At 52.2% G+C, this 24,301-nt stretch overlaps 1 protein-coding gene across 2 annotated transcripts; it reads left to right on the top strand.

The window, feature by feature from the left end:
- Positions 1-12,000: 12,000 nt before the first annotated feature.
- HPCAL4 (hippocalcin like 4) lies at positions 12,001-14,904 on the top strand. 2 transcript variants are annotated; one of them, XM_074976259.1, is made up of 3 exons: positions 12,001-12,162; positions 13,005-13,220; positions 14,707-14,904. In XM_074976259.1, the coding sequence occupies exons 1-3, from the start codon at positions 12,001-12,003 to the stop codon at positions 14,902-14,904; spliced, it is 576 nt and encodes a 191-aa protein (XP_074832360.1). The 2 variants fall into 2 exon arrangements, with proteins under 2 accessions (XP_074832360.1, XP_074832361.1); XM_074976260.1 differs by lacking the exon at positions 13,005-13,220.
- The last annotated feature ends 9,397 nt before the right edge of the window (positions 14,905-24,301 follow it).

Genomic DNA, 24,301 nt, shown 5'->3' with positions numbered 1-24,301 from the left:
CTGTTGGTTCCTGGAGGAATCATATACCCGGAAAGATCTCACCAGAGCGTGTTTGCTGTTGTTTTATTGCTTTATATTCCCAACCACACCCCTGGCCAGGACTCTGGGGCAACCCTCGCAGACTTTGTGCTGGACGAGTGCATGATGGGACAGGACTTTGCATGTAGAGGGAGAGCCAGGCCCAGGGATGAGCCGTGAAGTTCAGAGTCATCTATCTTGTTGGCAAGGATCAGAGACTTGCTATAAGACACTTGGAACCAGGGCCACCAGTGGGCTTAGAGGTGATGCAAGAGGGAGTCATGTGCTCCCCGAGATGGGTGATGTGCCCCCCCCCCAGATTTTAACTGCTGAAGCCAGGTGCTCTCACTTTGCCCCCCTCCTGTGCGGGCACAGATTGCCCTATACAGCCTCTGTGTTAGCTTTTCCTTGGGTTATTTAATGCCATGTACCTGGAAAGCCGGTGGAGGTGAGGGCAGCGCTGGCAGAGGGAGGCATGCGCCATGCGAGGTCGGGAGGATGTTCAGGAATGGGGGTGGGGCAGTGTTCCCTCTATATTTTTCCACCATTGGAAAGAATAAATGTGATGTGCGCCATCCACAGAAACACACGTGGCAGGATGTCAAGTATCGGAGGGGTAGCCATGTTAGTCTGGATCTGCAAAAGCAACGAGGGGTCCTGTGGCACCTTATAGACTAACAGAAATGTACGAGCGTGAGCTTTCGTGGGCAAAGACCCACTTCATCAGATCTAGACTGCCTGAATCTCTCCTGGGGGGCCGCCCAAGAGCTCATCTCCCCGGGGAACACGCTCTCGTGCTCTCTCTCTCTCTTTAAAGTGCTACTTGACTGCTTTTTGTTTTGACAGTGTATAGACTAGCACGGCTTCCTCTCTGGTACTATTCTCTGTGTATGTGTGTGACAGAGCTTGTAGCAACCTGTTGCTTTTTTTTCCTATTGCAGCTAGGCAACCGGGGCCGGGGAGAAGGTTCAGGGGTGCACAGCAGGCCCACCCCAGTCCTGGGCTGCACCCTGCGTCCACGCTGCAGTTCCCTGGGGTCGTGGCTTGTTTTCAAACGGGATCCGCTGGATTTTGGGACTTGTTGGGAAAGCCAGTGGGGAGGCTGGCAACAAGGGGAGCAGAAGGGACAGAATGTGGGGGACCTCCCCTGGGGCTGCTGTGGGCAGACCTAGCGCAGGGCCAGGGAGCTTTCTGCCCCCACTGCAGTGCCTTGGGGCAGCCCTTGGCGGCGTGGGGCGCTGCAGTGGGGCGTGGGGGGAGGCAGCCGGTAGGAATCTCACCTGCACAAGAGCTCAGGTGGGCTTGGAGGCTCGTCTCTCCCATCCCCTGAAAGAGCCTCCCTCTCCACCACCTGGGACCTGCCCCCGGCTCCCCCGGGAGAGCACAGGCGCCCCCTTGTTCACCTGGAGGCCCCGGGCACACCGCGAGGCCAAGCGGCCCCAACCCGCCCCGCTGCCTGGGATCGGCGTGGCCCGGCCACATGCTCCTAGCCCCACCTGGAGCCAGCCCTGCTGACGGACACCCCCCTGGCCCAATCAGCCTGTCCGCGGAACCAATCAGACGCCGCCCGTCTGAGCTGGGCGGGCCAGCGACTGCTACAAGAGCGGCGGCGAAGCAGCGCTCGCGGAGAGCAGGTGGGGATCGTGGGGAGGTCACCGGCGGATGGGCTGGGAGCTGCCGCCTGGGACACCTCGCTGGGCCAGAGACAGCGGCGCCTGCCCCGCATCCCGCTCCGCCCCCAGGTAAGGGCGGCTGGGGGGGTGAGAGGTGCCCCAGGGGCTCCTCTAGCCCCGCTGGCTTTGGGGGGTGCAGGGGGGTTTGCTGGGCGTCAAATGGAGGTTTAGCAATGGCCCAGCACGGCCCTACAGGGGGCTTTTGCTCCAGGGTCTGTGCAGGGGGCAGTGGGGTCTGGCTAGTAGCACTGTGGATGGCGAAGGCTCTGGTGTGTGGCTCTTCAGCTGCTTCCTGTGGGGGAGAAAAGCAGCTGGGATTCTGGTTCCTTGGTTCACGTGCCCCAGTGCTGGGGGCTGGTGGGAGTTGTTCTGGGCTGATGTTGGCCTGGGGCTCCGGCTGCTTCTCTAAAGTTTCCCACCCCTTGAGGCGTGAGGGTAGCCAATGCAGCGCAACAGCATTGTCAACCGCCACCATGGGTTCAGCGCTGTAAAATCCTGGCAGGGCTGGGGTGCCCTGCTCCCCAGGGATGTGACAGCTGAGAGCCAGGCCATACTCCCCCCTCCTGCCCAAGAGGAGGTTTGTTCTGGAGTAAGTCTAAGGGGACCCTCTGTACCCAACCTCCGTCAAACCCCTTAAAGGCCCCTAGGGAAACAGTGCTCGGATGCCCCTCTCTGCCCCTTGCCTTTGTCTGTCTCTAGTTAGCAGGTTTGTGCTGCAGGGAATAGGCTGGTGTTGGGTTGCAGGTCCCAGCAGAGTGACTTTACACGTGTGTGAGTGGATGGCCTGGGGAGAGTGGAGGCTATGGCAAGGGTTGTTTTTTAACTGATGTTTCACTGCATGTGTGGGGGATGGGGGGAGGCAGTAGGGGAATCATTCTTGCACACACATGAGTGTGCAAACTCTTGCTCGTGACTTTATTTCTTATCTACCTAACCTTTTGATGCTGTCCCCCAACCCTAAAAGCCACTGTCTCATCGCTGCCAGTAGGAAGGCCCTGGTTTGAGGGGGGGAACCTAAGTGAGGTTTTGGAACTGGTCCTTGTGAGTGGTGGCATTGCTGTTTGGGAGGTCTGTGCCCCCCAAAACTAAAGGGATTGGCAGTTTTTTTTATAATTGGAGATACACATTTCCTAGAACTGGAAGGGGCCTTAGGAGGTCATCTTATCCAGTCTCCTGCTCTCTTGGCAGGACCAAGCACCATCCCTGACATCTATTTGCACCAATCCCTAAATGGCCTCTTCAAGGATTGAGCTCACAACCCTGGGTTTAGCAGGCCAATGCTCAAACCACTAAACTATCCCTCTGCCAGAGCTTATGTTTGGTTACAACAAGCCAGTTCCCCATGGTTTCACCTCTCCAAGGTGCCCCCCCAGGGTGCATTTGGGCATTTGTTTTGTTGCTGTTCGCCCCCCTTCCTGACTCCCACAGCCTGCAGCAGGTGGTGTGACCAGTTGCCTTGATGCTGTTTGCAGGATCACTGATGTTCCTGAGGTTCTGTTCTTTCTACCCATCACAGCTCTGGAGGCGGGCAGGTTGGACTCTCCTTATGTCAGAGAACCTTCAGAAAGTGCTGCCGCAAGACTAAGAACTAACAGTGTAACACATGCTCCAGCCCACAGAATGAAGGAACCCTTTCCAAACTTCAACTTGTGCATGCATCTTTGTATTGCACAACTCTGTGTGTATACACGCACAATGCTGATGTGTATACACACCAGGGCATTGTCCACACAATGGAACAGTGCATGAACACAAACAATATTTTACAAGCCTGGGTTTTGCAGCCTTCTGGTGCTATGGCTCTAACAGCTTGTGTGGTGGTTTGGGTGTGAACAAGGTAAATAATTCTACAGCTCCTTTTCTCCTGCACAGTCCCATAGGCAACCTGAATGCCTCTATTTAATCCCTTGTTCCAGTGATCACGATGTTATTTCTTGCTTCTGGGTTTCAGCTGCAGAATACTTACATGCTCCTCTCCGCACATGCCGCAGACCGGAATGCACAAGTTGTGTGCCCCTTCCTCTTGCCTATGTAACTTGGCTAGATAGGGTGGATGTAGGCCTTGCACTCTGGGCAGAGGTAGACAGGAAATGCCTTCCTGTCTGCCTAACCCTACCAGGCTGAGCAGATGCTGCTTCCCTCACAGGTTCAGGGGACTATCTCCTGTCACCCCTTTCTGTTGCTCCTGGATTACTGGCTCTACTACTGCTGAATAGTGACCATGCAAATACCACCCATGCCCTGTGGCATCCCACACAACGAGCCTCACTCTTCTCTTATGCAAAGTGTCCGCTCCAGCTGACATGAGGCCCTCGTGTGCGTCTACTGGAAAAGCTCATCCTTTGGAGCAGCATGTTCAGGGGAACAGGGGCCCCTCAATCCATGATGCTTGCTTTGAACCCAATGGCCCAGCTATTCTGCTGTTACATAGTAGTGGCTTTTGCACCAGGAAAACCCTGACTGCTTCAGAAGCAAAAGGGTTAGTTAATTCTCTAGCCACAGGAGAGCTGTCTGTCTAGAATTAAGCAGGAGCTTGTGGTGGTGGTCTGCAAAGGGATGCAATCCCACTGACTGGGAGGAAGGGGACTCCATGAGACCCCCTCTGATTAAAGGGGAGCAGAAGGACTGTGTCCAAGGTCTTCCTGTGATGTTCAGAATAACAAATCTCTGCAGCAAGAGAGAAATTCTCCCTTCTGAGTGTTTTTTCCTCACGTGCCATATGAGTCCAAGAGAATAACTCGTGCACTGGCTTCCTGTGTCTAGCAAATACTCCCTACGCAGTCACGTGGCATCTTTAAACCTTCAGAGTACAGTGGGCTGAAACGAATACCCCAGCTATAATTGGGGATTGTCAGATGGCAGCTGAAATACAACCTCTTCTGGGTAGGAGCATGACTAGGGTGGCATGGCTCCATTTTATCACAATTTAGGACAACTGGTGTAGGTGAGCACCTTCCCATTTTGCAGATGAGGTGATGTGACTTGCTAGCTCCAACCACGCTGCCTGGAGCACTGGGGGTGGAGGGTGGGAAGCTGGCTCCCAGACTTCTACTCCGTCCACTACTCTCAATTAGAGCTGCAGGAAGAATTGTAGTGGGAAGAAAGGAACTGGCCCAAATGCAAATTCAATCAGGGCATGCCTTTCACACCAACGCTTCACCACCCTGGAAGCCACACAATCCCTAATAGTAAGAAGGCATTGGGACCTTTTGTTTTGCAAACAGCATGTGAAAGATGGTAGGTCTAGCAGCAGCACTGAGCTGGGATACGTGACTAGTGTTGGCTCAGAAGAATCCTCAATAGCACATCCTGCACTTTGGTGTTCCCAAGAGACTTCCCAGACCAGTCCTGTCAAGCACATGTGACCCTGTTAGCTTCCCACAGAGCCACTGCCCTGTGACCTTGTTGTGAAATGGATTTGGCCTGTGAGTAGTGTTCCCTCCTAACTTTTTTCCCATCCTTGTGCAGAATAAACTTTGTCATGTGCAGCTGTGCACCACCAGTGGAAACACACGCTGCTGACTGGGTGCTCTGCTAATCAGCTGGGTGGCATCTGAATCCCTCAGGGGTGGCTGTCTGAGCGCTGCCTATGAGGTGGTCATGCAGGCTTTCAGCAAGACAAACCTATGAGCATGCAGGAGGGACTCGCACCTTTCTCATGCTCTGAATGTCACAGGTTGATCCTTTTCATAAAGGGAAGTAGGGTGCGGGGCTCTCCCCTTGGGATGAACTCTGTACTCTGACAGTGCTGGGCATGGAGCAGGAGATCAAACTTTGCAGCACTTCTCTACTTCATCAGGACCAGAGGATCCGGTTATTCAAAATGTGGGGCAGACAGCTTTACGTGATTGACCTGAAGATCTAGTGCCCAGGAAACTACAGACCAGTCAACTTAACATCTCTGCCTGGAAAAATAATGGAGCAAATTTAGGAATCCACCTGTAACAGTTTGCATGGGTTTATGTTCGAGACGGTTAGTTATCTGATCAAGAACAAACCCTGTCAAACCAACCTTATGGCTTTCTTTGGTAGGACAGCAAACCTCATGGTTAAGAGGGAGGTGGCAGATGGAGTATATCTTGACTTTAAAGCATTTGATACAGGCTCTTGTGACCTTATTGCCCTAGCTTATGGAAAAGACAAGGTAGATGGCACTAATATAAAGTGGATGTGTAATTACTTGCAACCAGTTAGCAAAGGTTCAGTCATGCTGGGAGAGCATCACAGGTGGGGTTGTACAAGGATTGGTTTTGGAGCCAGCTCTGTTCATTGTCTTGGCTAACAATTTAGGTAATTGCATAGAGCCAAGATTTCCAATACATTTGCTACTTGCCACATGTGGCAACTAGGACACCTGTTGTGGTAAGTATGGCCTTCGAGCTGCATCCTCCTGAGACCCACGTGGGGAGGGGCATCTGCCCTGTCCAGGCACATTTGGAGGGAAAAGCGCATGGCGGCAGCTCTGAGTCCCTGGCACTGAATTAGAATGGGGGTTCTGGTAGTGCATGGCCCTGAGAGAGAGGGTGGGCATTTATTTAGAGCAGGGTGGATGTGGTAAATATGGAAAGACAACCACAAGTGGGGCGTTTTTTGAAGCCATATTGACATGGTTCATGTAGAGAACTATGCTTATATACAACAAGAAGTCCTGTGGCACCTTATAGACTAACAGGTATTTTGGAACATAAGCTTTCATGGGCAAAGACCCGCTTCGTCAGATGTATGAGTTTGGGGGAGGAGCGGGGGAGTGTCTTCAGAGGGGTATTTAAAGAGTGGGGTTGTAGTAAAAGGAAGGGCCAGAGCTGACAAGGTCAGCTTATGCTCCAAAATCTTAGTCTAAAAGATGCCACAGGACTTCTTGTTCTCAAAGATGCAGACTAACACGGCTACCTCTCGTGCTTATAAAGTTTGCAGATGATCCCAAGCTGGGAGGGTGGCAAGTGCTTTGGAGAAAGTGTTTATAATTTTAAATGGTCTAAGGTAAACAGGATGAAATTCAATAAGGACATATGTGAAGTACTCTACCTAGGAGGAAACAATCCGTTTTAAAAAGGGAAGTGACTGTCCAAGGAGTATAGCAAAAAGGGATCTAGGATTCACAGTGCCCCACAAGCTAAATGAGTCAACAGTGACATGGTTGCCAAAAAAAAGCAGACTTTCTGGGCTGTGTTAGGAGGGTTACAAGCAAGACACGAGGTAATTTTTCTGCTCTGCTCTGGAGTGTGGTGACCAGTTCTGGGTCCCACATGTCAGATTTTTGAGGAATGTCCAGAGAAGAGCCACACAAGATTAGACATCTAGAGAACACGGCTTATGAGGGATAACTGGAAGAACTGGGCTGCTTTAATTTAGAAGAGACGAGACTTGATTGCAGCTTTCACATCTATAAAAAAGGTTTTTACAAGGAGGGGGAAAAATTATTTTCCTTCACCTGAGGGTAGGACAAGAAGCAATGGGCTTAAACTGCATCAAGGGAGGTTTAGGTTGGACATGAAGGAAAAATTTCCTGTCAGGGTGGTTTAGCACTGGAATAACCTCCCTAGGGAGGTTATGGAATCTCCATCATTGGAGGTATGTTAAGAGCAGGTTAGATAAACAGCACTTGGCCCTGCCCTGAGTGCAGGGGACTGGACTTGATGACCTCTGGAGGTACTTTCAGTTCTATGGTGTCTCAAGCCCGGTGCTCTACTCCTTGTCTCAGAGGACAAGCACCAATGCAGGATGTAGATAACAGGGTTTTTTGCCAAGTTGAGACCACTAGTCATAACTTTTTTCCACATTCTTCCCCCCTGACTCCCTCCCTTCCCCAGAAGAGGGATATCTTAATCTTTAGCTTTCTGGCTGAAGCGCAAAGATCTGCGGAAGGAAAAGGCACAGGGAAGAACTGGCTGGTGGCATCAGGGATGCTGCTTCTGTTGGCAACCAGCTCTCCACAGTGGAGCTGTCGCCATGGCAACCTCCTCAGCACACCAGCTCCTAAATGCACCAGAGTAATGAGGAGACTGTCTCCCCTCTGCCCTGGCCCTGCTCTTTCAATGTGAACACAAACAGACCTGGGGGAAAGGCGTGTGCTGGGGCTGGCTCAGCATCCATCCCTTCACAGCTGTGCCTGACATGGGCAGGGGTGTCTGAAACCAGGGATTTAGTCAGTGTCTGCCCCAACTGGGGTATGGTGAGGGTGTAGGGGTTGGGGAGGGGGCTTTTTTGGGGGACAAGCTGCATTGACATGTCCCAGCCACTGTTTGTGTGGGAAGGCGGCAAATATGTTACTTCTGCAGTGGGTCAAGTTGGTAGGATGGGCAGTCCTGGTGGGGGGGAATAGCCCCCCCAAAATTGGGGGCAGGGGGAAGGAATGTCAAAAGCTCTTCAAAAGAGACCCAAGATGGCCAAGTGTCCTCAGCGCCCATCTATACCCAGGTCCTCCACTCAGGAGCAGAGAAGGATGGGGCGGCAGCAGCTTGTGAGGGAGGTGGACAGGTTGGAGGCCACAGGTGCTAGGTTCTGGGGGTGCCTGGGGAGCAGCTCCAGGAAAGCAGAGCTGGGAATTCCTTCTGCTTGGTTAAGCAGACAGCTGATGTTTAGGATCACTAAGCAAAAGGTCCATAGCAGAGCAAGAGTCCCAAGGCTGTGGTGGATTTTTCCTCCACTCGTGCAGGAGAGGTCGGAGCCAGATATGACACTGACCCAAAACTCCACCTCTAGAGTGGGGTGAGCATTTACAGGTGCGTGTTGCATACATTTTTGTGAGGGAGAGCTGCCCCTAGAGGAGACTTGGAGTGGGTGGGATTGGGTCCCTTTTGAAATGTTCACTGCTGCTGTAACACCCCTGGGTTGTGTCCTGAGCTTGGTGATGAAATGACCCTGCCAAACAGGCAGTTGCTGGTGTTCTGCCCTCCTGTTCCCAGAAGGTGCCATAGTCAATAATAAAATCGGGCTCCTCTCCCTCCCTGTTCAAACCCTGGCCCAAGCATGTTGGTGCCATCTTCACCTGGTCTACGCCAGACTTGAAAGTCAATCCTAGATAGGCAATTCCAGCTATTACAACTGCATAGCTAGAATGGACTTATTTAGGATCGACTTCTCTGGCTGGCCTCACCAGCAGAGGTCGACAGGAGAAACTCCCATCAACTTTCCATACTTGTGGGGCGTGCAGGAGTTGGATTTTTTGCACAAGAAATTGAACCCTGGAAGGTTGACCCTGATGAGGTCGATTTCCTGGTATGTGTAGCTGTACCTTAAAGATGACAGCTGGATCAAGGCTGTGCTGTCCCCAGAGCCCACTGTCCTCTAGTGGGTGAGAATGTGAAGTAAGCAGAGCGGGTTTAGCGAAGCTGTAGTTTTGATGGGAGATTGGGGATGAGGGAACTTGGCCCGGTGTAACGGCTGAACCAAAGGAGAAATGCCCCAGGGAGCAGCCACACTTGGAGCTATCGCATGAAAAGACCCAGTGGAATTTCCACTCCCAAGCCTCAACCTCACTGAAGGTTAAACTTGCAGATCTAGACACCTACCTTTATCTTTGCTGGAGGAGAACACAGCAGCAGGGGACTGCCTGCCCCGCCTTCTCTTGGGCAGGGTGGGAGTGTCCTGCTAAGCTTTGAAGGAGTGTTTTTCCTTCATGCCTGATGGCGCAGATGTGGGTTTGTGTCCTGGATACTGTGCAAAGATGTTAGACAACTGGCCTGGGATCCTAAGGGTTGGCACAGCCTCTGATCTTCCCTGAAATCTGTGGCAAAAGACCTCAACTCACTGCAGTGGGGCATTTAGAGTGTCAGTCACTTCTGCAGATGAACCTGCAACCTTCTGAGTCCATCCCTGGGACTGGGTCTTGGCATTTGTGCCAGTGGCACAGGCAAGCAGGAAGCAGCTGTGCTGAAGCCTGTGCTAGGAGGGAGCTTTATTTGAGAGACTGTCGGTGGCCCTATTGGTCTCTTATTCTGGGACAAGGAACAAGATGTCCTGGGGAAACCAAGAAAAGGAGAGTCCAGGAAGAGGCAGGGTTGGAGGGGGAAGCTGGGTGATTGAGACAAGAGGCTGCCAAAGCAGGTGTCTATAAGGACATTGGCACATCGTGCCGTATTTTGGAACTGAGATGGGCTCGTCTGTCTCTTGGGGAACTTAAATATCCCGTTTTCTTTGAGCGTACAAGATAACACCAGTGTCTTCCTGGCCAGCCATCTGTCATTCAATTAAACTGCAAATAACGACCCAGGCTGTGTGGGAGCGCTGCTGAAAGCTCTACAGATTCTTTCTTTGCCCACGCAGTCCGTGACTTGCCAGTGTTTGGCTCCTCTGTGCTGAGCTGTGGGAGAGCCTGAGGCTGAAAGGAAGTGCTATTTTATAAGGGGCTGACTGCTGCAGACCGGCAAATGTCAGAACTGCCCCATCAGCGCCTTTTGAAATGTTACATCCACAGTGCCATAGCCCAGTGTAACGTGCTTGCTCAATGTTGTCGCCTTTGGCTGGAGCACAAGGAAGAGAGCCTCCTTAGCTGAAGGGGTAGACTGAATTCTAAAGCAGAGGCCTCTGTTTTGGGCTCCATCCCTAACAATGACCTCTCTGGGAGGCTAGGGAGAAATGGAGAGGGTACAGGAGTCCCTCATGAAGTCTTGGCTTCCACCACTGGAACTCATTAGCCATAGGTTCCCCACTCAGGAATCCATCAGTAAATACTTTGCCCATCTATTGCACCTGTCGTACAAGAATCTCTGGATTTCTCAGATGCACATGAGGACAAACTACTCCACTCAGCAGCTCGTGCTGCACTCACCCTAGGGCCGGCAGCTTGAGACAAATGAGCAGTCTTGGAAAAAGCAGAATGGCTGCTCATCTGCATATCTGGGTGGCTCACTTGCATAGTCACAGCAGAAAAGATGTGAAGATATAGGTTTCTGCCAGCAAAAACCCCCTTTGTTGGCAGCTCCTTATCACTGATTCTCCCGCCCCGCCCGCCCCTCCCCAGGGATAAGGGCCTGCTAACAAAGGGGGTTTTTACAGGCAGAACCATGTCTACACAGCTCGTTTTCTGCTGTGAATATGCAAATGACTGCTCGCTTGCGTCAAGCTCTGGCACTAAGGGTGAGTGTACCACTAGCCAGAGGGTATAACAGCTGTTCTATAGATGAGGAAACTGAGGCACAAAGTGGAACTCTGAGCCCAGAGCAATGCAGTTGCAAATGGAAACTAGGAATCCTGCCTCCCAGACACTGGTGCCATCTAATCTCCCAAATACATGCAGAATGAACTTTTATGTGCACTGACATGTGCACCCCACTAGAAACCCACAGCCCAGCTGATCATGTGGGTGGCATTTGAATCTCTCCTGAGAGGCTGCATGAAACTCCACTTACAGGGAACCCTGGTCCCAACCCCTGGCGCCAGGTGTATACTGTGCAAGAAATTTACTTTCAAATAGGCAATGCCAGCCATGAGAATTTTGCAGCAGGAGCTGATGTATGGCGTGATAGCTCAGCATTCAGAGCATTGGCCTTGTCTAAACCCAGGGCTGTGAGTTCAGCCCTTTCAAGGGCCATGAGGCAGGTCATGTTTGTTTTTTAAAAACTGTCAGGGTTGATGATGCTGTGAGCGAAGGGGACTGGACCCAATGACCTTTTATAAGCCCTTCAAATTCTACGACTTATAATAAGTTGGTGGCTGCGCTGCAGGAGGCCAGTGGGAGAAACTCCAACCCCCACTTACTCCTTGGGACTGCTGGGAGTATTGGAGTGCCTTCGTTTGCTTTCGTGTCACTACTAGACCTGCTCAATCGCCAGAGCATACATAGTCCCAGAAGCATACATAAACCCTCTGACTCTTTGGCCCCTACCTGCCCTCTGGATCTAGTGTAGTCACTCCTGCATCAGGAGGAAATAGCAGCCGACCTTATGAGAGGGTTCTGGGTGGGGAGAGGTCTCTAAGTCTGATTTGGAATGCCAAAGTGTGGCCCAAGCACAGGTCTAGTTGACTGAGGTGGGTCAGTCTGTCTAAGCTAAATGACGGCAATCCTGGGGTGGTTGAGTTGCATTGTCATTTGTTTTGTTAGCATTTCTATTGTTTCTGAAATCTTGCTAATATGATGCTTGATGCTTCCAAGGCACTTGCCCATGTACCATGTAAAGCGTAACATGTACAGGAGGCTCATGCCCATGAGGCTGGTCATCACAAATCCCCTCTTCTGCAGAAGGGGAACAGAGTCACAAGGGTGATGAGACTCATCAGGGGCCCAAGAATTCCTGGCTTTGGGCCCTCTGCCCTAACGCTGCCGGTAGGTCAGCATGCAGGAACCGTGCTCTTCTTTGCAGAGTCCGCAATGGGCAAACACAACAGTAAGCTGGCCCCTGAGATGCTGGATGACCTGGTGAGAAGCACTGAGTTCAGCGAGCAGGAACTGAAGCAGTGGTACAAGGGCTTCCTGAAGGACTGTCCCACGGGTATCCTCAACCTGGATGAGTTCCAGCAGCTGTACATAAAGGTACGTGGTGGGGAGAAGATGCCCATTGTTGGGCTCTGAGGAAGCTGCTGGGAAATGGGGGGTGGGCAGGAAACAGCTGTTAAGCTGCCTTTGAATAATTAGCAGAGAGCTCGCTGACCTGGAGGAGGTTCAGAGCACCACTGAACCCTCCATCACAGCTGGTGCCGTCTTCACCCTGACCTCAGGAGATCCCTGTGGTTAGGGTAAAATTGGAACTCTCCACAGGCCATGGCTGACAACAATCACCAGGCTTTGCAATAGCACGGACCCCTTGGAGCTCTCCCTCTGCGAGCAGGGTCCTGTCTGGAGCCACAACCCCCTGACTGCCTGCACCAAACCAACGTGGGTGCTCTTGGATGTAGGGTGTCGATTCCTGCCACATCCAATGAGAGCAAGATTGTAAACATGGTCTAAAATCATCTTTGCTACCCCCTGTTGGCAGCTGAAATGTACCTTGAATGTGTGGGCTTGCCTTGGTGTTTTCCATATCCCTTTCTCTGCAGGGATAAACATTAGCCATGTTTGCTCCAAAGCTTAGACCAGCCTCTTTCTGCAGTGAGGAGGCTGAAGTCCTCAAGCTCTTGGTTCTGCCAGACCTTCAGACTTGTGCTGAGAATATATAGGTTGAAATCTTACTCTGTGTCCTCTTGGAGTTGATGCCTAATACCCAGGCCTGGCCTTAGAGCAAGGTAGTTGCCTTGGGCACCATCCACCACCTGGGCCCTGCTCCCAGCTGGGCCTTGCTGGACCAGTTCTGCTAATAGCTCTATCTGGAAATGCTCCTGATCCTGTGCATATAAATCCTTTTGTGCATCAGATCCCCTCTCGATCTCTCCCTGCAGTTTTTCCCCTATGGAGATGCTTCCAAATTTGCCCAGCACGCGTTCCGCACGTTTGATAAGAACGGCGATGGGACGATTGACTTCCGGGAGTTCATCTGTGCCCTGTCTGTTACTTCCCGGGGCAGCTTTGAGCAGAAGCTGAACTGGGCATTTGAGATGTACGACCTTGATGGAGACGGGAAGATAACCCGCTTGGAGATGCTGGAAATAATTGAGGTATTGGAATGCAGGGTCAAAGCCACTGCAGTGGGCTGGGTCTGAGCTCACCCCAGGCTGAGGGGAGGCTGCAGAGCCTGCCCAAGTGACTAGAAGCCCCTCCAAAAAACTACAGCTCACTTGTGTCCAAACTCAGCAGTAACTCCAGTATAAACCAAGTCCCAAGCCCTAGGTGATAAGTACCTCCACCACTACCGGTTGAACCTCTCTAGCCCCACACTGTCTGGTCTGGTGTGATATCTTTTAGTTAGCCAGATGCCCTCTTATGGGCATGGCCAAGTTTCCCACAGTCCCATAAAAGTTGTTTCCGGCCACCAGGCCTGGCTCTCAGCGTTACGTGCTGGTATTTAGCTGTAACTTGCCCTAAACTTCCCCTCGGAGCCCAGGAAGTGGTGGGAGGGTTGATAATGTGCTAGCCAGCATTGACCTCCTGCGGTTCATCAGATTCCTTCCTTCAGCACCAGTCAGTCCTGAAGGTGCTGGATTAGAGGTTCCATATGCCCTGTTAAATCTGTGTGCCCCAGAGCTTTGGCCCTTTCCAGGCTGCTCTGCCCTTCCTCTGTCCCTCCCAAAAGTTCTCCTGTTGGATTGCAATCTTCTCTCCCAAGGAACACGGGTCCTTGGGTACCACCTGAGCCCTGAAGCCAGGCAGGACTGGAGCTGGTGTCATTTGTTCAGTTTTCTGGGTTGAACTGGAATGGCACCAGCTTACGTCAGTGGAGGGTCTGGCCCACAGTCACTGCACTGAGGGAGAAGAGGGGCGGGGGGGGTTATGGCTCCTTGGCAGCCTATGGGTAACTTGGCACAGTTATCCCTTAGCACTAGGGTGCTGCAAAATGGCATGGGGGTGGTGTGCTTGGGGTGACTCACCCTTGCTGCTGCCCTTGTGTATAGCAGGACTGTTCTACTTCCCTAAGCAACTAGTTCAGCCCAAGCTAGTAGGGCGCAGCTGCTCAAGCTGCAAGCTGGGCAGGTCTGTATGCCTGCACTGAGGGGGCTACCCTGCAGCCAGCAAGGTGTGACTTCAGCCGGTGTAGACCTCTCCAGCCAGCTCCAAGGAGCAGCAGCTGTGAGCTGCAGCAGCGTGGATGTTTGAGCAGGGTCCTGGGCTGGCAGGGCTTCGGGTGAGGCTGTCTGGTACAGGTTGGCTGCCCTCTCTCCAGCTAACCTGGGTCTCCATGGGCTTTGTGTGGGTGACCGGAGTCAAAGCCTGCCTAGGCTGGAGTCCAGCCTGTGGGCAGCAGCTAGTGCCCCAGGCCTTATAAAGCACCACCATGGTGTGCTCCAGACTGCTGGGGTGGGGAGACAAGGTGGGGCCAGGTAGAGGGCTGGCTGGCTGCCTTGCTCCACCCCCATGGCGCAGAGCCAAGCCTTTCTGCCGGCACAGGGCCCGGCAAGGCTGTTGGCCTGCCTACAGCCACACCTGGCCTGGCAGAAGGGGCCTCCTGGGCATTTCACCCTCTGCCCTCTCTCCTTCCTGCCTCAGGCCATTTACAAGATGGTGGGGACGGTCATCATGATGAGAATGAACCAGGATGGGCTGACGCCACAGCAGCGGGTTGACAAGATCTTCACCAAGATGGACAAGGACAAAGACGACCAGATCACCCTGGAGGAGTTCAAGGAGGCAGCCAAGAGTGACCCCTCCATTGTCCTCCTCCTGCAGTGTGACATGCAGAAATAGGATCCCGCAGCCCCTGCTGGACTGCCCAAGGCCACCTGCCCCAGCCTGCTGGTACTACCCACCCCACAACCTTCTCCCCAGCCCCTGCTTCCCAGAGCTGTGCCCTCAGCTACCTGGGGCAGAGGTCATTCTGCTTGCAGCCTTTCCCCATCTAAGCCCTGCTGGAGCCCCCTGAGGGGACTGCCTGAACCCCTGGCCACATCAACCTCCCCTCACACTTCAACCCCTCCAAAGGCCCAGGGGGCAGTTTGTTTGGCAAAGGGTGTCTGGCCCAAGTCATCCATCCAGGGTCCCACTGCCAGAAGCTCGTCTGTCCTTTCCCCAGCTCGCCCCAATACCAGCATAAGGCTTCAGCCTTCTGTCCCCTCCCCAAGTCCAAGGCAGTGTTCACCCCATAACAAACATCATCTAGCCTTCTGGTGCCCCAAAGTGCAGGGCCCTGCCCCCAACTTAGCTGCTCTCAGGCCTAGCTCTTGCCCCCAAACTGTCAGAGGCTGTTGAAAATGAGCAAATTCTCCCCCTGCCCCATTATGCCCGATTCCTGGTCATGCCCCAGCCTGGGTGAGTGCAGGGCCCCTCGCTGCCAGTCCTGACCATCTCTTCCCTCATGCTATGGTCCCCTGTCCCTACAGCCCCAAAGGCAACCAGTCAGACTGAGCCCTGACAGGCCAGCTCTGAGCACAGTGCTCTGAACCCCAGCCTTTTGCCTTCCTCTCCTGGAGGCTCCAGCACCCTTGGCCTCCCTTCTTGTGAGCAGCCAGTGCTGGTGGCAGAGCTCTGCCCACTGAGGCCCTGGTGGTATTGAGGGGTTTAGAAATAAGGGACGGTGCCTCTCCCACAAGGTGTCTGTAAAAGCCCTGACTCTGGCGTGTTCTGCCTAACCAGCCCTGCAGCAGAGCAAGCGGCTTTTGGCTGCATGTGCTATTTCGTTCCCCTCTTTCAGCCTGAAACGCGTGTTTCAATGGCTCCCACCCAGAAATCAAAGCAGCCACTGGGTACAGGCCTCCCCAGTGCTAGGGAAGGGAACAGCTCATGCACTGTGCACCAGTCACAGGCAGCTTTGGGGTCGCCCTGGATCGTCCTGTCTCCAGAGTCTCTTCCTGTTGCTTTCGGGCTGGTCCCCTGTTTGAATGGCTCTAGGCATGTGGGAGGCCAGAGTGGAGAGTGGCTGTTAACGTTCCTGATGTGCATTCATGTTAATGCAGCTTGTCGGAGTGGTTGCCTTGGAACAGAAGTACAGGTGCTTGACCTGTGCTGGGTGGAGTTCTGTCTATTGGTCATATGGCTGCAGGGGGACATTTTTCTGGCTTAATCTCCTCAGGGCAGGAAGAGTCTGAGGCCAGTCTTTATGAACTACTACGGAGGGGACTCGCTTGCTTCCTGGCAGCGTCTCGCAGGACAGAGCGCTAAGCAGGGCTCAGCACTTGGTGTCAGGGCAGGGGTGGTGAAATGTGCAGCTGGAAGGGTTGGTCTGAAACTGGGAGAACAAAGCTGGGGATTGGTGGGGTGAGATGAGGAAGGCTGGGTGGGGGATGTTCTCTGTAGAAGATCTGAGGCAGTGGGGTGGTGGGATTGATATGGAGAGTGTCAATAGCGGGGACCAAGTGGTAACTCGCCTCTCCCACAGCCATGAAGTGGGACAGGTTCTTCCAATGTGCTACAGATCAGCATCAGATGGGAGGCCCAGGAGTGATTTAAGATGAGACTCTCTTAACCACCCCACCCTCTTCCCAGCCTTTTGCCTCTGCCCCTTCCCATCCCTGGGCCAGTTGTCTGTTCACAGATGTGCATCTAGTCTGCTTGTTGTGGTTTGACTGTAATTACTGTTAGGAAGCCATGGAGTTGTTTCTATTTTTTTAACTGAAAAATAAAGTGTCCCACAAAAGTTTCTATGGCGCTGTTGTTGGTGACCATGGGGCAGCATAACCACCTCTGGTGCAGCCATTGAGCTGCTGCAGTTAACAATCGGCTTTTTCTTCTTGCTAGTCTACAGGAGTCCGACAACTGGTCCAGCCTGTTGTCTGTCCCTATGCTGGGAAAGCTGTTCCATCTCCTGCAGAGTTTCAGCAAACTCTCCCTGGGGGTGAGCTTGAAGGACGTGGTCCTCGCTTTTGCTTCCCCTCCTAGAATCACTGCTGGGTTCGTCCAGCTCCAGCCCGAGGTGAGGCTCCACCTCTCCAGCTAGGAGAGGGATGCTTTGAGTGTTTCCCTACAGCCCTGGCCCCTCACAAACACCTTGTCCAATGGTGCAGGAGAAGATATGGTGATCAGGGTCTGCCTCTGGTGCCAGGGAAGCTTGGGTCCCAGGGCTATTGCTGAAAGGCAGAAAACAAACTGGGTTGATAGCCTGAATGTGGGGGTTGAAATGCCTCTGAAAAACAGCAAAACCTTCACCAAGGGCCCGGGGTGTGCTTGGCCTGTGACCTCAGCAGCAACCTGACCTCACGGACTGTAAATGAACCTGGCCCAAGGTTCCACTCACTGGCAGAGCCCTACCTCCTCTCACTGCAGATCCCCATCCTGCCCTTTGCTCAGGGTGGGATGGGGTGCAAGGCCTCCATGCCAAAGGGGTTTGTGGCTGTACTGCAGCAAAAAGCACTAGGGTAGGGCTCAGGTTTTGGGGCTAAATGCTGCAGTGCAGAAACCAAGCCACTCTGCACTGGATAGGGAAAGAAGGAAGGAAATAGTGAGAGGCCTCAGACACCAGCAGGCGCTGAGCCCATCGTTATTGATGCTGCTGCAGTGTAGACATTAGAGTTGGCTCTGGGCTGTGAGCAATGTTCCCTGTAAGCTGAGTGCTTAGGTGACCACCCGGGGTGATTCAAGTGCCTCCTGGTTAGCAGAGTCCCCACAGGGGGCATCATCTGTTTCTAGGGGTGGTGCACATAACAAAACTTATTCCACCTATGAGTGGGGGAATAGGAATGGGGGAGGGGAGGCCCAATTGTTTTCTTCCTTTCTTGGGCGCTTCCAGGGTTCAATACTCACCCAGCTCTACCTGGCGGTGTTCAGCCCTCTGCCCTCTCCTCTTACAGCAGTGCCTCTCTAGGTGGAGTGACCTTGGGGAAGCCAGGGCCTGATCCCCTGGGCAGGCACAGTGCCTGCTACTGTCAACAGGCTTGGGGTCAGCTTCCCTGCAAAGCCACATCTGGGTGGGGATCCACTTTGCTGGCTGCCTGAGCAGGCCAGCAGCCATGTGCATGGCTGGAGGGAGCAAGCAGGGATCAGGAACTGCAGCAGTCAAATGACCCCTATTGCTCCGTGTGGCAAACTTGGCTCAGTTGCCAGTCCTGCCCTGGTGCTCTTCACTTTTCTTTTTTCTGTGAAAGGAGGACCAGGGAATTCCCTCCAGGAAAGGGAGCCCCACTGCCCATGCCCCAAAACAGGGACCAAATTATTTTAAGTGATAGAGCAAGGGTCAGCAAACCCTGCCACAGCAGGCCAAGAACAGCACACCAGCCAATTTTCATCTGCACACAAGACAGGTGCTTGCTCTAAGCCAGGCTGCCTGTGGATCAACAAAAGAGCAGCTAATGCTACCACCCAGTGCCTAAACAGTAAAGCTCTGCATCTTTTATTTATTAATGAACGGTAAGTGGCACTATTAGTGACTTTAAAAAGCATCACCTGCCCTGGGACCTTCCATAGAGGTCAAAAGGTGAAATTTTGGCACTCCCCCGGCAAAGGGTGCTGACCCCTCTGCTAGAGGGAAGGTAATTTAGATGAAAGCCAACAGTTGTCTGTTAGAAGTCATAACCACATCTGTCAAGCTTCAAGGGAAGGGCAGACTGACATGCCCTCCTGCAGTTCTATTTTCAAGGAATTGAGGGCAGGTTCTGACTGGTAGGAGACAGCCAGCAGCCCAAGAGACCCTGGAAAGGCCCCTGCTGCCCTTCCCCTTAAGTTCAGCAGGGCTACAACAGACCCGAGACAAAGGAGCTCAGCGCATTGATACCAGAGTGCAGCTGTCAGGACTCGGCACCACCTAACTAACAAAGTCAAAGGGTTAATAGAGCAAGTTGGAGTGGTGGAAGCCTTGTGCATTCTTCTGAAAACACAAGTGGTCCTGGACCACCCTAGACTAACAGTTTTGTTTATTGGGTAATGAGGTGTCCTGGGCATGACCCTCCTAAATACAATTGTTAGTCTTTTGGGGTTTTTTGTGTGAAGCTACAGACTAACAGGGCTCCCCTATTGAGACTACTTATCATGCATGCCTCTGGCAGGTACCTGACTTTCATCCCCATTTCACACACAGCAAAACTGAGGCCCAGAGAGATTAATGCAGGGAGGGGGTGGGAGCAAACAGACTGACTCATCTGAAGGCACAGGTGCGGAAGGAACCCCTCTGTCATGTGCTGCTCACTAACTTGACCCATCGTGGGGCTCTTGTTCCACTAGAGGGCAGTGAATCACCCAGAAAGAGTTTTCTGAGTCATGCTGTCTTGTAGCCCCCTCCTCCTCCTCCTCCTCTCAGGCTGGGCCAGCTTCTGGCTCTGTCATTCCCTTTCGTGCTCCTCCACCTCCATTTCTAGCTTGCAATGAACTTAAGGTGTGTGGGGGGTGGTAGGCAGACAGCTGGGGGCCTCAGACACTGCCTGTGTGCAGTGTACCCCCTCCCCCCAAACTCCATTGGAGGCACCGTGGAACCACCCCTGGCAGGAGCTGGGCATTCTGCTCTGACTCTGCAGCATTACCAAGGAGCGGGGCTGGTTGTCACTGGCCCTTTGGGAACAGGATGGGAGACCTGGCAAACTCATCTCACATGGGGACCACAGCATGGCACCAACATCTTGTTCTTGCTACCTTGGCTGGATGAGAGCTCTTGTATGTACATCCCCTAGTGCAACAGGGCTCACACTATACCTGGGACTCTGAGACTCCACGACTGTATAAATAGCTGAAATGACTGGGGGAGCGGGAGGGTGGAAACACTGCTCATTGGCGAGTTATCCCCTCCAGCGGCCATTCCCCCTTTATGCGTCGTCTTTTTCAATCTCTTCCTGGCTGCCTCACTCTTTGTATTTTGATCTGCCTCCCTCAGATCCACTCCCACCCCAGTGCAAACTTAGTGACCGATCCTTGGTTGCTAGGGAACTGTTGTCAGACTACCCTCTTAAAGGACCCTTTTTTTTAAAAAAAGTTCCCTGTACATCTGCAGCAGCAACATGCCCCCTGCAGTGTTTAGCCTGGTGCTGAGGCAGGATGCTGGCAGGTGACCAAGCAAATCTAGCTCTGCTGTGACTGTTGTTGTCCTTTCTCATTGGGGTCCAGCAGCTGTGTGATTAAGGGCCTGATCCTGAGTGGGGCTGTCCCTGCCAGCAGTTGTTGGGGGTGACAGGGTCAGAGCAAAAGAAAGGACCTACTGCTGCATGTTTCCTGGCTAAAAAGAGAGGCATCCAGTCCTGGGCTGCAGGGGTATTAGTGGGCAGCCCTAGTCTAGATGGGGCTCAGGCACCTTTCCCACTGTCTCTGAAACATGATTTAGGTCCATTTTTTCCATGAATCCCAAGGAAGGTTCCTCCCTATTTTTTTTTAAATCCATGGGCAAAATAAATTTGTTATGTGCACCAAGGCATGTGTGGATGTGTACCACCAGTAGAAACACAGGCTGCTGGCTGTGGGTGCTCTGCCAATCAGGTAGACAGCACCTGACTCTTGTCTGAGCTCACAGACTATGGCTAAGCTCTCCAAAAGGGTCCCTGCCTCCACTGGAAACTTCTTAGGGGTCCACAAATGGAAAAAGGTTGAGACTCACTGAGTTAGATGGCACATTTATAACCTCCCCTGCCCTTGCTACATAAGGACTCCCCTTAGTGGAGCTGCACAACTGCTTGGCCCACAGGAAAGTGCCGTGGTAGACGAGGCATTAATACTCAGTTGATGTTACTCAGGGTGTGACCCAAAGCCACAGGTGCAGAGCGTGTCTTCTGCTTGGGGAGCATGGCACTTTGCTTCCCAGGCTCAGGGGCCCCCAAACGGGCAGCAACAGACTAGCTTGGCTGCAGAGACCTCCCCTGTGATCGTGCCCTAGGGCTCTGCTTGCTGTGCTGGTGCTGTCGCAAGCAGGCTGGGTGCAGGGAGGGATTCACCCAGCATGGGGCTACCCACTTCGTCGGGGGTTTATCCACAGGGTTCATTTCTTGCCATTGCTCATCCCTGATCCAGCAGCAGGTCGCTGTGCGATGAGGTCTCTCTCAGCCTGGTGCCTTTCTCCCAGCAGTGTGCCATGTCCAGCTCTAGTCAATAGCTCCGGATCAGTGTTGCCGCTAATTTTTTCCACCCTCTGAGCAGAATAAATTTTATGTGCACTGAGTCATAGGTGGATGTGCACCACCACTAGAAATTGGTGGTGGCTGTGGGAGCTCTGCTAATCAGGTGGGCACCTGAATCTCCTGGATGGCCACCCAAATCTTCAACTTACAGGGAACAGTGCTCTGGATTCTATATTTGGTTTGAGTTCTACACATTTCACTGGGCCATGCAGATTTCCCTAGCAGTCTGGTTTACTGGGCTGGAGCTGTTCTCAGTAACTCCATACTGTTGTTTTACAGATCTTGAATTAAGCTTGAGGGCCATTTAGCTTAAGGAAGGTGGTTGGCTCCATTGAGTTGCACTGGTGTTGGGCAGAAAATGTGATTTCTGGCCCATAGAAAAGTATGACATTTTGAAATATAGCACTTTATAGACTGACAAAATGATTTATTCGGTGATGAGTTTTTGTGGGACAGACCCACTTCTTCAGATCCCGCGAAAGCTCATCACCGGATAAATCATTTGGTTAGTCTTTAAAGTGCTACATTTCTGCAGCTTTGTTTTCTTGGAGTACAGATTAGCACAGTGACCTCGCTGTTACATTTTGAAATATGTTTTGTTCCACATCTGGATGAAAGGCTGAAATAGTCACAGAATGAAATATTGAGATGTATTTTGATTTGGAAGCTGTGAAATGACAGAACTGAAAATAAATGGTGCAGCGTGATAACTAATGTTATTGGGATAGGGTGGACTAAGCCCTGATGCCACCTCCAGGAGGTCAGAAGCCCCATTACACGCTATCCCAGTGAGAAGAGCAGAAAAGAGGTCCTCCAAGCTGGATAGGGTGGCTGTCTCTGCAGCAGCCAATCAGGACCCAGCAGGCCTGTATAAAAGAAGGTGCCGGGCCAGAATCTGGCAGTTCATTGCAGGAGCTTGACGCCGGCAGGTCTCAGTACTGACTGGGAGCCCAGAAACATTAAGGACCCTTCCCGGTGCAGGCTGAATTCAGACGTGGGTAAGATCCGGGTCCAGTTGTCCAAGACTGGCCACAAGCCCAATACAAGACCTGACAGCACCATGGACAGGGCTAGTCACCCTGAAGCTGACCAGGCAAGACACCATCCAGAGGGAGTGACCCCAGGAGCAAAAAAAGAGTGCCAGGTGCCCAAGCAAATGCCTGATGCTGCACTTCTCTGACACAGAGGGGGACCCCCAAGCAGGTGGATCCCATTACAATTATATATTGTAGAAATATAATAACTATCAGCTCAGGAATCGCCTAAACAAGGGCGTTGAAATGAAAAACTCCACTCTGGTGAAACGTTCGAAAACTTCCAAAATCAAAGTCGACGTGTACCCAGGAAACATTTTGCTTTTGGTGAAGGAGCATTTCTCCTGGGAAACCTGCTCAGTCTCATTTTTTTTGATCAGTTCTAGTCTGAAGGACAGTGCGGCATGGTCTCTGAAGTGACCTTCTCCAGGGGCCGGGTGGGGTGTGGGGTGGTTCTAAGTCTTACCAGAAAGGTGCACGTTGTTTCAGCTGACATTCATTTATGGTGTGGTCAGCAAAAAGGGGAACAAGCCGCCTGCTTCAGCGAGTTCCTGGTGCTATAACTTTAGGGAAAGGGTTTGTCCCACTGTCCCCAAACCCACTTTTTTTAGCTGTTAAATTTGGGCCTCAGATGGGCTGGGTAATAGCAATGAGCACGCTCAGGAGTTGATTTATTAGCTAATGAATATGCCCCCCCTCTCCTGCGAATACTCTTTTTATGAAGACATATACAGCAATAATTTTATTGCTGCAGTCATAGATCAAGGCCCAGGATTGTGCTAGGTGCGGTACATATACCAAATAAGAGGAAGTCCATGGGTGAGAAATGTGTAGTTTAAGCCAGTGTTTCTCAACCCACGGTACAAGTACAGGGTACACCGAGATTTTCCAGTGGGTCCATCAACTCATCTACGTATTTGCCTAGTTTTACAACAGGCTCCATAAAAAACACTAGTCAAGCCAGTACAAGCAAAACATTCATTCAGACAGTGGCTTGTTTCTACTGCTCAACCTACCTGATGCTGAAATGTCAGTACAATGTTTCTAGTCCAATTCGCTGATGTGACCGGATGGTAGAAAGTCAGCAAGTTTTTCAGTAGGCGTCTTCTGGGGTATTTTTGCATGTTTTCTGTATGGAAGTTTTTAAGTGAGGCATAATTTGGTGAGATGCAAAATAAATCTGTCACCTGCAAAGGGGACAGTCATCTGGACAGGTTGAATGGCACTTGAGTCAAGACCTCAGATTTCCTGAGGACCATGTTTCTGAATGGGTTGTACACGCAGCTTTAGGGGCAGGCCAGGGAAGTCTGGGTGCACTTATACTTTCTTTTTTAAATGGGGTAATTTATTTGAAAAAGTTTGAGAAACTGTTCTAATAAGTATCAGAGAGGGGGGCTGCGTTGGTCTGTATCTTCAAAACCAACAAGAAGTCCTGTGGCACCTTATAAACTAATAGTCTATAAGGTGCCACAGGACTTCTCGTTGTTCTAATAAGTGGTTCCCAACCTTTTCACTAGGGTGGACCCCCCAACGTCCCCCCAAACCATTTACAGACCCTCATCAAAGCCAATTCTAGCCGCTATGTACACATCATTAAAGGAAACCACCCCATAGATTTTGGGCCAGCGATCAATAACATATTTCACTGGAAAATAGTAATTGTAACTTTGCAATTTATTCCAAACTTACTTTCTATGGTCATTTTTCTTTCTTTTCTGCGAGGCCCCCCTGCAATACCCTTACGGTGCCCCCCCCCCCGGGGCTGCACACCCCCGGTTGGGCACCACAGGTCTAAGGATAGTCAATGACGGGTGGGTCAGCGAGGCCCAGGGGTCCCTGGCAGCTGAGCCTGGTGCGGCTGCTCAGGAGAGAGAGGCTCAGGTGCCGCCCAGCTGGTTAGCAGAGCGTCCGCAGCTGGGGGTTGTGTTCTCTTGGTGGTGCACATTCGCACACGTGCATAAAATGTATTCCCCATGGGCGGAAGAGCTTAGGGGGACCAGAGTCCAGCAGCCCAGTCGCCATTCCGCAGAGGAGCCCCCCTCCCCCCCCCCCACTGCTGCGGACCCCCAATCTCTAGTTCCCTCCAGC

This window comes from Carettochelys insculpta, chromosome 24, assembly GCF_033958435.1.
Source record: "Carettochelys insculpta isolate YL-2023 chromosome 24, ASM3395843v1, whole genome shotgun sequence".
NCBI classification, from domain to species: domain Eukaryota; kingdom Metazoa; phylum Chordata; order Testudines; family Carettochelyidae; genus Carettochelys; species Carettochelys insculpta.
This window is presented reverse-complemented; position numbering and strand designations above follow the sequence as displayed.

What these genes read in the sequence shown, in the direction of transcription:
- HPCAL4 (XM_074976259.1), top strand. Translation starts at nt 12,001, where the DNA reads ATGGGCAAACACAACAGTAAGCTGGCCCCTGAGATGCTGGATGACCTG. An exon ending in TCCAGCAGCTGTACATAAAG is followed by an intron (nt 12,163 to 13,004) that starts GTACGTGGTGGG and finishes CTCTCCCTGCAG; the next exon opens with TTTTTCCCCTATGGAGATGC. An exon ending in AGATGCTGGAAATAATTGAG is followed by an intron (nt 13,221 to 14,706) that starts GTATTGGAATGC and finishes TTCCTGCCTCAG; the next exon opens with GCCATTTACAAGATGGTGGG.